The sequence below is a fragment of the Bos grunniens genome, chromosome 16, assembly GCF_055505025.1.
Source record: "Bos grunniens cultivar Pamir isolate PY7600 chromosome 16, Bosgru_T2T1.0, whole genome shotgun sequence".
Classification (NCBI taxonomy): domain Eukaryota; kingdom Metazoa; phylum Chordata; class Mammalia; order Artiodactyla; family Bovidae; genus Bos; species Bos grunniens.
In genome coordinates this window covers 16841404-16854686 of record NC_141180.1, presented here as the reverse complement: position 1 = coordinate 16854686, position 13283 = coordinate 16841404, and the positions used below count along the sequence as shown (strand labels likewise).

The 13283-nt window shown below is 41.3% G+C and overlaps 1 protein-coding gene across 1 annotated transcript in view; it reads left to right on the top strand.

Annotated features, from left to right (window-relative positions):
• LAMC1 (laminin subunit gamma 1) overlaps positions 1-12851 on the top strand; it is a 121433-nt gene extending 108582 nt beyond the window's left edge. Inside the window, exons 22-28 of the mRNA XM_086343479.1 lie at positions 239-383; positions 2059-2208; positions 2472-2586; positions 3558-3757; positions 4985-5143; positions 7765-7864; positions 9816-12851. Of these exons, the coding sequence (XP_086199605.1) occupies positions 239-383; positions 2059-2208; positions 2472-2586; positions 3558-3757; positions 4985-5143; positions 7765-7864; positions 9816-10072 (1126 nt within the window). The 3' untranslated portion in view covers positions 10073-12851. The remainder of the gene's footprint in view (positions 1-238; positions 384-2058; positions 2209-2471; positions 2587-3557; positions 3758-4984; positions 5144-7764; positions 7865-9815) is intronic.
• The last annotated feature ends 432 nt before the right edge of the window (positions 12852-13283 follow it).

Sequence of the window (13283 nt, the reverse complement as noted above, 5' to 3'; positions counted from 1 at the left end):
ACATATATTTAAAAAGTGTCTGAAATAAGAAAGCGTATGGTACATTATATGCTATAAAGTGATGAGGTGAAATAGAAATTTAAGCTATATTGGTATTAAATAATAGCATTTTAATATAGCATTTCTTTGAGGTTTTGAAAATACTGTCACGATGATTTAAACTAGAATGAATCTGATGAGCATTAAGATGCTAAAAGGAATGTAGGTTTTCATTAGGTCACATCTTTTTGTTCCTTAGGTACGAACAAGCGAAGAACATCTCCCAGGATCTAGAGAAGCAAGCTGCCCGAGTACACGAGGAGGCCAAGAAGGCTGGTGATAAAGCGGTGGAGATCTACGCCAGTGTAGCCCAGCTCACTCCTGTGGATTCGGAAGCACTGGAGGTATTGGGCTGACAGCCTGCCTGCACAGACTTGCCACCCCCACTCTCTCCCCACCAAACACACACCCACATGCCCCCTCAGTCTGGGGGAGCGCTCTTCTGACTGCCCCTCAACTGTCATCAGTCCCTATTGAGTTGGCCAAAAGGTTCGTTTGGGTTTTTCCATAAGATCTTATGATATTGGCCAACACAGTACCTCCTCTGACCTCCCATTGACTTACTGGTAAAGTCAGAGTTCTAGGTTAGATACGTTAATACACCCCTGCCCTCACCCCATATAAGGAACAGACTCACCCTTTTCAGTGAACGAGTGAACAAGTGTTACTTGTTCTCACTCCTCCCTGCTGCAGCAGGGGCCCCAATAAAGCCTTGCCTGAAAAAACTTATTGAGGTAAAATAATCCTGTGATTATAAACATTAAATAGAAAAGACTCCTTCAGTGATATGAATAATCACTTCTAAATCCACATTATATCTGACACCTAGATCGTTGCTCCCAGGCACTATCTGCTTTTGAACAAGAGAGAAATGAGTGGTTTAAATGAAAGAACTATGTCAGGATGCTTTGGGGCAAGCAAAATATTTGGGGAATGATGATATTTTATTTCATCTGTACTCTAATCATGAATCCTCACACCAGGTTCTATATAAATGGTGTATTTTTTACATTAAACTTGAAATATGTTAAGTTTCCATTCTTATGTCTGAGGTCTTTGTTTTTATCATAATATTTTAAATCTCTTCAGACATGTACATACTGTTGTCGTCATTGTTCAGTTGCTCAGTTGTGTCCAACTCTTTGTGACCCCATGGACTGCAGCACGCCAGGCTTCCCTGTCCATCACCATCTCCCGGAGCTTGCTCAAACTCATGTCCATTGATTTGGTGATACCATCCAACCATCTCATCCTCTGTCATCCCCTTCTCCTCCTGCCTTCAGTCTTTCCCAGCATCAGGGTCTTTTCTAATGAATCGGCTCTTCACATCAGATGACCAAAGTATTGGAGCTTCAGCTTCATCATCAGCCCTTCCAATGAATATTCAGGATTGATTTTCTTTAGGATTAACTGGTTTGATCTCCTTGCAGTCCAAGGGACTCAAGAGTCTTCTCCAACACCACAGTTCAAAAACATCAATTTTTTGGCTCTCAGCCACCTTTATGGCCCAATTTTCACATCCCTACATGACTATTGAAGAAACCATAGCTTTGACTATATGGACCTTTGTTGGCAAAGTAAAGTCTCTGCTTTTTAATATGCTATCTAGGTTTGTACATACTTATGATTTCCTATATATGGAATTTGATAATAGGCGAAACTAATCTATGATGATTTAAAAAACAGACCAGTGACAGCCACATTGTTGGAGAGGTGGGTGGGGAAATGGACTGGAAAGAAATACAAGGGCATTTCCTGGGTGGAAATACTGTGTATCTTGATTGGGGTTTGGTTACACAGGTGAATGTATTTGTCAAAACTCATTAAACTAAGTACTGTGCATTTTACTGTGTATAGGTAGGGTATACCTCTTTTTTTTTCTTAAAAAGGTCCATAAAATCTTGCCCTGTGCTATTCTTTTCAAAACTGTCTACTAAGTATTACAGAGTTACCGAGGCTATCTTTTGGGCAGTTTAGGTTGTTTTTTCTAACATATGTGATCTTGCTTGCTTTTCATAGAATGAGGCAAATAAAATCAAGAAGGAAGCTGAAGATCTGGACCGTCTGATTGACCAGAAGTTGAAAGATTACGAGGACCTCAGAGATGACATGAGAGGCAAAGAATTTGAAGTAAAGAAACTTCTGGAGAAAGGAAAGACTGAACAGCAGGTTGGTTTGCTTTGCAGATTGCTTCATTTCGTGAGGCAAAAATTGAAATTGTCTGACTGTAAGCTGGGTCTGAGCCGTCACAAATTGCAGAAGCAACAAAACCCACAAAGAAGAAACCAGAGGAGGGCTCTCTGCTGCTGCCCAGGCCTAGCCTGTCGCATGCTGGCTGCTCAGAGTGGGGTGGCCTGGAGGCGCCCGGTCTGCTAGGAGGGAGGAGGCTTTACCTAGGAGGCTCTGTCCTCTCATCTGCCATGTGTTTGCAGACTGCTGACCAGCTCCTTGCCCGAGCTGATGCTGCCAAGGCCCTCGCGGAAGAAGCTGCCGAAAAGGGACGAAACACCTTACAAGAAGCCAATGACATTCTCAACAACCTGAAAGGTATGAGTGGGGAGGCAGCAGGGTAAATGTCCTCTGTGAGGCTGCTCTTCTTTCTTTTGTTAAAGATTTTTACTATGAGATTTTCTGACCACATACAGTATGAGCGATAATAGTATAATAAATCCTGTATACCTGTCATTCAGATTCAACAATTAAGATTTTTACTGCACTTACTTTATCCCTCAGCACCTTCCCTACCTTTTTTATGTCAAATATTTCAAAGAAAAATCCCAGAGTTCATGTCATTTTACCCATGGTATGAAAACCAAAAAAAAAAAAAAGTATATTTCTTATAATCAAGATATGCCTATTTATCTGTTTAGTATTGGTAAATTGAGAGTATCTTTAATTTTCTTTGCCAGTTGCATCTCAGTCTTTGTTTTCTTTCTTTACCCAAGATAAAAAAGAACTACACTCAATTCATTGTATAGCCTTGAACTTGCCTCTGATAAATATAAGTTCTGTAAATACAGAAGCTTTACAGGATAATGGTTGAATGTATGGGCTCTGTGTCAGTGGGTTTGAGTTACAATCCCTAATCTACCTCTTACTCTTACTGTGAATCCTTGAAAAAATGATCTACCTTTTTAATCCTCAATTTTCTAACATATACCAATGATGCAGTTACAAAAATTCATAAAGCTCTCAACTCAGTACCTTACACATAGCAAACACAGAACAAGCTACATCTTTCAATATTGGTTGAGGTGGAGGTGATAGCATCCTCGGTTCTGCATGAAAATAAATGTTTCAAGTGAGAATTTGCCTTGCAGAAGCAGGTGTTCATTCTCACGAACCTTCCGTATCGGGCTGTGAGCTTTGTTCTCCTAAGATTTCAGTCCCTGTTGTTTCTCATTCTTTTGCCCTGACTTCCATTGTTCATAAAACAAAATCTCATGACAGCTCCCTGAAAGTTTCCCTTTTGGCTTGTTGAGAGTTTAGTTCAAATGCATTCCTGGAACCTGTTTTAGATTTTGATAGGCGAGTGAATGATAACAAGACGGCTGCAGAGGAGGCCCTAAGGAGAATCCCTGCCATCAACCAGACCATAATTGAAGCCAATGAAAAGACCAGGGAAGCTCAGCAGGCGCTGGGCAATGCCGCCGCAGATGCCACCGAGGCCAGGAACAAGGCCCACGAGGCGGAGAGGATTGCCAGCGCCGTCCAGAAGGTGTGCGCGCCCCTCCTGTCTGGAACCAGGCCTCTGCTCACATGTTCTCTGTTCTCTAGTCGTTTTCCAGGTTCTTTCCAGACCCCTGCCCCGCACACACACTGAAAGGTCTTGCACATTTTTTCCTTGACTCCATTAAAGTTATATTACTCCATCTTTGTCATTCCTTTTTAACCAAGCATTAGAGCAGGTAACCGTGTTGATTAAGAGGGGAGAGTTACTGAAAGGGTCCTTTGGGACTGTCTTGGCAGTCCAGTGGTTAAGACTCCATGCTTCCAATACAGGGGGTGCGGGTTCAGTCCCTGGTCAGGAAACTAGATCCCACGTGCTGTGTGATACAACGAAAGAAAGAAAGGGTCCTTTACTCTAAAATCTCTACTATGTCTTGGTGGCAGGGTCTGAGTTGTGAGGAGGGAGATGGCTTCAGGGACCCATAGAGTCCCCTCCCACAAAAAAATCAGTTCTTTCTAAAGATTTTTCTAAAGAACTCTTTCTAAATAAACACAGTTCCCTGCCATGGATAGTTTATTTTTTTCTGTCAAGTCTATACAGTGCTTCATGCCCCGCCCACTTTCAAACGTATTTCCATATCTAAGCCCTACCGTTTTAGAAGTTTTATAGCTGCCAGTGCCAGGATTCTTTCTACTCATCTTAAAGAATAACTTCTTTTGGCTGGCTTTCTCCTACTTAAAGATCAGTCTGTTTCATTTAAAGGAGAGATTGGAGCTGATTGAAACTTACATGTGTTTGAAAATCACATGTATTTTTTTAGTTTATTTAGAGCAGATATATCATATTTCAGGATTATGGACTTTTTGTACATTATAATGAACTGCCAACTAGAATAAGACTAGCTTTGAATAGAAAGTTATCCATGTGAAAGAGTCTAATCAGTGTGATGCGGTGGAAAGTATACACCAGTTAAATGTTGCTGCGATGTGACCCCAAGTAAAAATGGCAACGATAGAACAGGAATTTTTATTAACTGGATTAAATAAGAGGATACAAATAACAGTGCTTTGTAAAATGTTATTATGTTAGGTGGTAATGTTATTTTTTTCATTACTGCTCTTTGTAGCCCAAATAAATGATAACATAATTCAACTTACAGTACAAATTATAGGGCAAATGATTGCCCTCTTGTTTCTGTATCCTAGTTTTGAGCTGCCGAATCCTTTAGAGAAAGGAAAACATTTTTTCATCAGCAATTGTTTATTTTGTGTCTAGAACGCTACCAGCACCAAGGCAGAAGCTGAAAGGACTTTTGCAGAAGTTACAGATCTGGATAACGAGGTGAATAATATGTTGAAACAACTACAGGAAGCAGAAAAAGAGCTGAAGAAAAAACAAGAAGATGCTGACCAGGATATGATGATGGCAGGGATGGTGAGTGATTTTGGCATTTTTGCTAACGAGTAGAAAGTGAAGGGTGTTCAGTGATGAAAGATTCCTGACTTGTTGAGGAGTCTCTTTCCTATAGACTTCTGTTTTCAATTGTGTTTCCTGATCAAGAATTGGGTTAGTAACTTACATAGAAGACAAAGAATTTGGATCTTCTGCCAGACTGTTGCACAAGAGTTCTTTTCCAAAGCTACTCTCAATTAAAAGCAAAACATTGTTTTACACATTTGAGGCTTTAGGACATTTGAAAGTATGTATTTATATTTTTGAATGAGTAATTCATAAATGGGATATAGTCAGAAAGGGGAAAAAAAAGGAATGCAATGAAAAGTTAATTTCCTTCCTCCTCTTAGTCTCCCAGCAACTTGCCTTTAGCAAAGACCAGTTTCTTGTGTAAAAGGACAGATTTGAAGATGACAAAACATACCAAATTTATATCCAATTCAGTTTTTCACTTATTGTGATGATGTGTATACATAGCTCTGTTTGTAACAAAATTAACTTGTGAATGTGTGGTCCTCCGAAGGACTGGGGTCCATTTTTCTGTTTTATGCAATATTTTGCTTTTAAAATACTAGTGGAGTCACAATGTAAATAATTTCTTTCCGGTTCAATCTGATTATAATCACAGTCATGACAGGACATGAAGTCCTTTGTGTGGGCTTCCCTCATAGCTCAGCTGGTGAAGAATCCACCTGCAATGCAGAGACCCCAGTTCAAATCCTGGGTTGGGAAGATCTGCTGGAGAAGGGATAGGCTACCCACTCCAGTATTCTTGGGCTTCCCTGGTGGCTCAGCTGGTAGAGAATCTGCCCGCAATGCAGGAGACCTGAGCTCAATCCCTGGGTTGGGAAGATCCCCTGGAGAAGGGAAAGGCTACCCACTCCAGTATTTTGGCCTGGAGAAGTCCATGGACTTTATATCCATGAAGTCACAAAGAGTCAGACACAACTGACTGACTGTATAAATGATCATGGTAGATCATTTTCACCTTGGGATAGAAAGAAGAATTACTAAGCTTGTTAATCTAATGAAGTCCTTAGGGAAGTGATAACAGAAGTATCCCTTTGCAAATACCTTATTTTATTATGCATTTTTTGATTTTTGTTTTGGATTATCTGAATTTTCTATAGCAAGGTATGTCTCAAGTGAAAATTCCCACATAGTAAAAATGTGTGTTTTTCATATGTGCTGAGGGTCTCTGGATTTTATTTTTTTTAATGCAGTCATAGAATCATGAGATTTAGAGCCTGTTGAAAGAAAGAAAAAGATATATATTCTCTATATCTTCATACCCTCAAAGAGGGTATGGATTCCATTCAAAGGGAAGAAAAAAGATCTATCTTTTATTCCTTTTGGTAAATAATTTATAAGGAGCACAGGGCACCCTCATGTGTATTATCCCATTTATAGTTAAATAGCCTGAAAGGCCAGAATTGCATCAGTATTATTGGAGTCTGTAACCTATTTTTTTAAGGAAAAGGGTGAAAGCTCACAGTTGTTCCTAGAAGAGGGGGCTGCAGACAGCGGGGTAAATGCCATCAGTGACTTGCAGTCTGAGGGCCAGCAGCTCTGCTAGGATATTTGCAGAGTGCCCGGGAAGACACAGTGGCTGCGATTTGAACAGAGATTAATCCTTTATTTCTGAAGGTTTTTTCCTCTTGCTTTCTTTTCTTTCTAAAATTTTCACATTGTTTCTCTATCCAAAAGTTTTGTATTTCTGTTGACCCAGAAAAAACTAGGAAAAACAGTTCTGTGTTGGAAAGCTCAAAGCTCCTGGTGTATATCCCGACCAGATTTATTTGTGAGAGCATCTGTTTTCTGATCCTTAGACACTTCCTCTTCCATTGCCATTTCCTGTGACTCATGCAGAAGCATATTTGTTCAGGTTTCATGGAATTTTCCCAAATAGATTTACCTTTGGTTGATTTTTTAAAATGTAAATTGTATTGTCTCAGTTTGTGTGTGTATGTATGTGTGTGATTACAGGGGGAGAGGGAGTTTTAAAAGAATATCACATAATTAGGAAAATTTTCTGAGAAGAGGCTATTTCTAATAATCAAGTCTTGGAGGACATGTTCTAGTTCTAAAATGTATTAATTGTTTTTGTATTCATCCTTAAAAAGTAACTTGCAGGGACTTTCTGGGTGGTCCAGCGGTCAAGACTCCACTCTTCCCCTGCAGGGTTGCAGATTCAGTCCCTGGTTGGGGATCTGTCCCACATGCTACATGGGGTGGCTGAAAAATAAATAAATTTAGTTAAATTTTTAAAAAAGGAGAAGCAAAGAACCACAAAAAAAAAATTTTGAGTAACTTGTTTCTGCTTGATGGGTTTTATTTTGAATACACCTTCATGTATTCTTGAGTAAGAAAGTGAGAAAAAGAAATAATAACATTGATCTTTGAAATACAGATACAGTATAGGTATACGACTACCTTTTTATGACGGTCATGTAAATTAAAAATAGCAACATCCTCAACATGAAGCTATGACCCCAAAAAAGAAGGGAAACCATCTGAAAATTAGATTTGTTGACTCATTGGGGAAAGATATTTCAAGAAGACGAAAATGTATCATTTATTATTTATCCTTTTTTGGTGTACAGGCTTCACAGGCTGCTCAGGAAGCCGAGATCAATGCCAGAAAAGCCAAAAACTCTGTTACCAACCTTCTCAACCTTATTAATGACCTCCTGGAGCAGCTTGGTAAGTAACTGTAGTCATTGTAGGCAGTCTTTGAACTCTTTGTACTGTTCTTGGGATCTGAGATCGTTGACTCAAAAGTAGATATTACAGTGCAAAGATTGTATAAACTGAATCGTGACTTTTAAGTTGTATTAATTCAACATGTACTTACTAGGTCCTTCCATGGAATCTGACCTCAGTATTGGAATCTGACCATGATCCAAGGACTTAATAAAATTTTAAAGGTTTGCTGCCAGGTAGCATGGCTCTTTTATGGTCAAGATTTATAATAGGGTTGAGCAATGATCATTCTTAGCTCGTCCCGCTGGCAGAATGTCTTCAGAGAGTTTGAAGTGAAGGATTTCAGTGATAGAATGAAAGAGCACTTTAAAGAATAGTCTGATGAGCTGATGGTTTTTATGCAAAATGAGAGAAAAGGCTTTTGTTTTGAAGGAAATATAAGCATATTGAAATTTTCCTTTAATCCAGTTTGATAGGGAGCAGGCCCCTTTATGGGATAGATGTACTTTGTCACCAGTCTGCGTTATAGAGCTGTAATTTCTCTAACCAGTGAGCTTCCCACCTGGCACTAGTAGTAAAGAATCCACCTGCCAGGTAGCAGACCCAGGTTCGATCCCTGAGTTGGGAAGATCCTCTGGAGGGGAGGGCATGGCAACCCACTCCAGTATTCTTGCTTGGCAGAGGAGCCTGGCAGGCCACAGTCCACAGGGTTGCAGAGTCGGACACGACCAAAGTGACCTAGCACGCACACGATACTCTTAACTAGGACAGCTGTGTAGCAAGGCATCCTGTTTTAATGTGTTAGTCTTTAAAGCTTGGTTTTGGTCAATGTTTTGTTTTGTGGGGTGTATGTGATATTTTTATCTGTCTTAATTTTGAGGAATAATAAATTATGGGCCAGCAGATGGATTTTAAAATGAAAGTAAGCTAGAAGAGGTAGCTTTTGTGGCAGAAAAGTTTGGCTTTTAAAGTTAGTCAGACTTGGGTTGGAATTGTTGCTTTGTTGCCTGTAAGCTGTGCAAATTTGGGCAAATTACTTAACATCTGAGAATCATTGATGTCAAATGGTCTTGTGAGAATTTAATCAAGTACAGTATACATCAAGTACCGCAGCTGGCTGTCTGTTTTCATTTATATAGAAATAGTTGCTTTCAAAGGGACTCTTTTTCATGCTAATTTTAAAGCAAAGCTTTGCTAAAATTATTTCAGCCTTTCAACCCTGGCCATTCTCCACAGGAGGGCTTCTATAATAGAGTCTAACTCTGGGAGCAGGGTAACACTCCCCCAAAGCAACCCAGTCTCCCTGATATCGAAGAGCTGAGGGCTTAGGGTTCTAGCTTAAAGATTTTTATGTTTATTAAAGGGCACTAAAAAGACAAAAAGATTACATATATAAACATGAAAAAGAAAAAGGGATTAAACGTTACTAGATTACCTTCAAACCACAAGTAAGGCACAAGGGCTAGGACATAGGAGCTATATATTCAGAAAACATTTCACAGAAACCATATTCTGAGGGAAAAAAAGAAAAAATCCAGCCCCAATGTTCATGATATGTTCTGCCCATCCCTGCTGGGTTAGGTCAGTGTTTGTGCTTGGTTTGCATTGTTAGTGCCCCCTCCCTTTTTAATTAACTTTGACCGGAGTACAGTTGCTTTGCAATGTTGCATTAGTGTCTGCTCTTCAGTGAAATGAACCAGCCATGCATGTACACATACCCGCACCCCTCTGGACTTCCTTCCCATGGAGGTCACCGCAGTGCGTCAGATAGAGTTCTCTGTGCTGTGTGTTCTCATTAGTTAGGCGTCTAGTTCTCAGGCCACTTCTATGTAATGGCAGCTGCTGGTCTTCCTTTATGAAAAGGCTGGTGGGTTTGGGGGCCGGGGGGCGGTACTTGTGGAGTGATGTCATAATTCGTACTGAACACGTCTGTCCTCTTCTGACTCTGTAGGGCAGCTGGACACAGTGGACCTGAACAAGCTAAATGAGATAGAAGGCACCCTGAACAAAGCCAAAGAAGAAATGAAAGTCAGTGATCTAGACAGGAAGGTGTCCAACCTGGAGAACGAAGCCAGGAAGCAGGAGGCTGCCATCATGGACTATAACCGAGACATCGAGGAGATCCTGAAGGACATTCGCAACCTGGAAGACATCAAGAAGACCCTACCCTCCGGCTGCTTCAACACCCCGTCCATTGAGAAGCCCTAGCGTCTTCCTTAGGGAGCCACTGTGAGGCCACAGAGTGCCTGCACACAAAGATTACATTTTTCAGACCCCTGCCCCCCCCCACTCTCTGCTGCTCTCCACCACTGTCCTATTGAACCAGGAAAAGTCACACAGTTTTAAAGAGAAGCAAATTAAACATCGTGAATCAGGAACAAAGGGTTCTATCTAATAAAGTCTCTCTTCCACTTAACGGCGCTCCCTCAGACCCACCTGTCCCTTCCGAGTTGCATAAGGACGTGGCATCCTGCGTTGCTGTACTGCGGCTCAAACACTGCGTGGGAACCATTGTATGCCAGGGCTGAGCAAGTAGCCCTCCCTTTCTCACTGATGCCAACAGAACCTCCTCAGTCTCAGTACTCTTGTTTCTATGAAGGAAAAGTTTGGCTACTAACAGTAGCATTGTGATGGCCAGTATATCCAGTCTTTAGGCAAAGAAAATGCATCTACATCTCCTGCCCCTCCTCCTTTTAAGCAAAAAGGAGATACACCTCCTGTGCCAAAGGTATTGGTCATTCAGAATGTCGAGAGCCATCATCCGTTGTTTAGCTATTTGAGTTTAGGACACTGAGCCATCCACGGGTAAGGATGCAATGATTTGTGACAGTCTCCAGGAGAATATGAGACTGCAGAAGTAGGCCGAACATTTTCTCAGATGTTAATAATTGACTAGGAAGATAAACTTTCTTCAGATCTTTGGGCAGCTGATACTTTAAATCTGAACGGGCAGCTTGCACTCACCAACAGACGCCTTCTATTCCTATAAGTGGAATTTATACAGAAGAAATAGGGATATGATAACCACTAAAGTTTTTTTTTTTTCCCAAAATCAAACTAATTCTTAGAGCTTTTTTTTTAGTATATTAGTCTTGGAACTAGTGTTGTTACCTGGCAGAGAAGGGTGGTTGGTCCTTAAGATCTTGACAAACAAAGCAAAAGCCTCCTTGTCCTAATCTTTTCTAGCAAAGGGATAGAACTTAGATGTGACTTGCATTGTCAGGATCCCATGTATCCATTTTTCTTCCATTGGGGAGAGATGAAATATTAGACCCTTTTTTTAGTTTCCGTTTTCTTCTGATGTTCCCGTCACGTAGAATCCCTCAAAACACATTGTTTGCCAAATCCTGGTGGCAAATACTTGCACTCAGTATTTCACGCAGCTGCCAACACCATCTAGTTCCTGCACTTTGTGATCCAAACACCTCTAGACCTTCCCCTCCAAGTGTAGACGGAAGGCCCTTACATGGAGTTTCCTAGTGGGCTTCTCAACTTCTGGTCCTCAGCTCTGTGATTTTCTTCCAAGATCGCAGCGTGATGATTCTCTGCCACAAACCCCTTCCTCCTCCTGCCAGCCTGCCTTCAAGATTCATATATAGCCTTTAACACTATGCAACTTTGTACTTTGCGTAGCGGGGGAAAGAAACTATTATCTGACACACTGGTGCTATTAATTATTTCAAATTTATATTTTTGTGTGAATGTGTTTTTTTTGTTGTTGTTTATCATGATTATAGAGTAAGGAGTTTATGTAAATACCCTTGTCCTGTTTCTGGAATGACACTGTCTGCTCACTTCTTCACTCCATTTTTCCTCTTCACTGGCACAGTGCGTCTGTATACCTCCTTCTCTTTCATCTGCCATTCTTTGGATTGGATTTGCTCCCCGTTGGTCTGCTCTTCGCCTTGTGTTTGCAGCGTGTCTGTTCTCTGACGTTCACACCCACCTGCTTTCCTCCACACACAGCCATGAGAAAGAGGTACCTGGAGCCCTCTCCCACTGCAGTCCTGGTGGTCCTCAACCACAGCACAGTGTTCTTAACGCCTGCCCCAGAGCAGGAACGCCAGGTTGACAGGGAATGCTGGAATTGGGAAAGCGTGCTGAAGGACATCTTCACCATCAGTGTGAGCCTAGCCAGGGATGAGCTGGAAATATCCTTTCTGGCAGTTGTTTAGACTGGCTGGATCATTTTGATCGGGAGGTGCGTGATTACTGAGCACTGGTAAGGCGTCAGGGGTCGCACTGTGGACAGGTAGAGTGGGAGAGGTGGTCTGTCCTCGTTCTTCTCCTTTCCGTCTCCTCCTCGCATCCCAGAGTTGACTTAGCGGTGTCTTGACCTGGCATCACTCCACCCCTCCTCTCAGGCCTCTTCTCCCATCACAGGAGGCATGACTCTTCTTGCCAAGTGTTCACATCAGTGTTTCCTAGCTAGTTCCTCTTGTTACGTGGTCACATCCCAGTAGACGTTTTGGTCAAGGTTGCAGGAAAAGGACTGAAGATAGACTGCGAAGGTGGTTCTCCCACCGAGCCCTGGGTCAGGTTCACTCCAGTAAGTCTTAGGCCACAGTGAAATTGGGGAGATGGGTGGTTTCTTTTCTCCTTTTCCATCTATGTGGTATATTTTTAAACAGAATTTTATTTTTAAAATAAAAGTTCTTTATAAGAGGATACCTTCATTACACTCCTGCAATATAGCCATTATTGTATTGTATAGTTCCAGTTATCTGTATTATATGTAATGAAACTGACAGGGTGGCTGCTGCAGAATGCGGGGTGTCGCAGGGAACATACACAGCTGTTCCCTGGAAGTTTCCCTTTCAATTCCAACTGTGGCCCTTTTCCATGTGCCTTCACTTGAGCTGTTTGCCTTAATCTCTACAGTCTTGCTCTCCAGGGTGGTAAAAAAAAATGCAACACTTGGCATTTTTTTATGTTAAAAAGAACAGTATTTTATTTATAATAAAATCTGAATATTTGTAACCCTTTATACTTGGTGTGGCTTGAGTGTGGTACTGGGGATGTAAGATGTTTTAAAAGGGATGACAAAGGGGAAGCTTCTCATAGTGTATTTTTTGGATGATTTTTCTGAGAATAATCCAGTGTGGGTGAGTATATCACCTGCCAGTGCAGGAGATGCAAGAGATAATGAATTTGATCCCTGGGTCGGAAAGATCCCCTGGAGGAGGAAATGGCAACCCGCTCCAGAACTCTTCCCTGGAAAATTCCATGGACAAGAGGAGCCTGTTGGGCTACTGTCTGTGGAGCCTCAGAGAGTCAGACACGACTGAACACACACACACCCAATGGTGTAATACGCATATATATTTGTCTCAGATTGGGATACTTTGGTGTGGTACAGAGGCTGGCAAACTTTTTCTGTAAAGCTCCAAATAGTAAATGTTTTACCCTTTGCAGACCT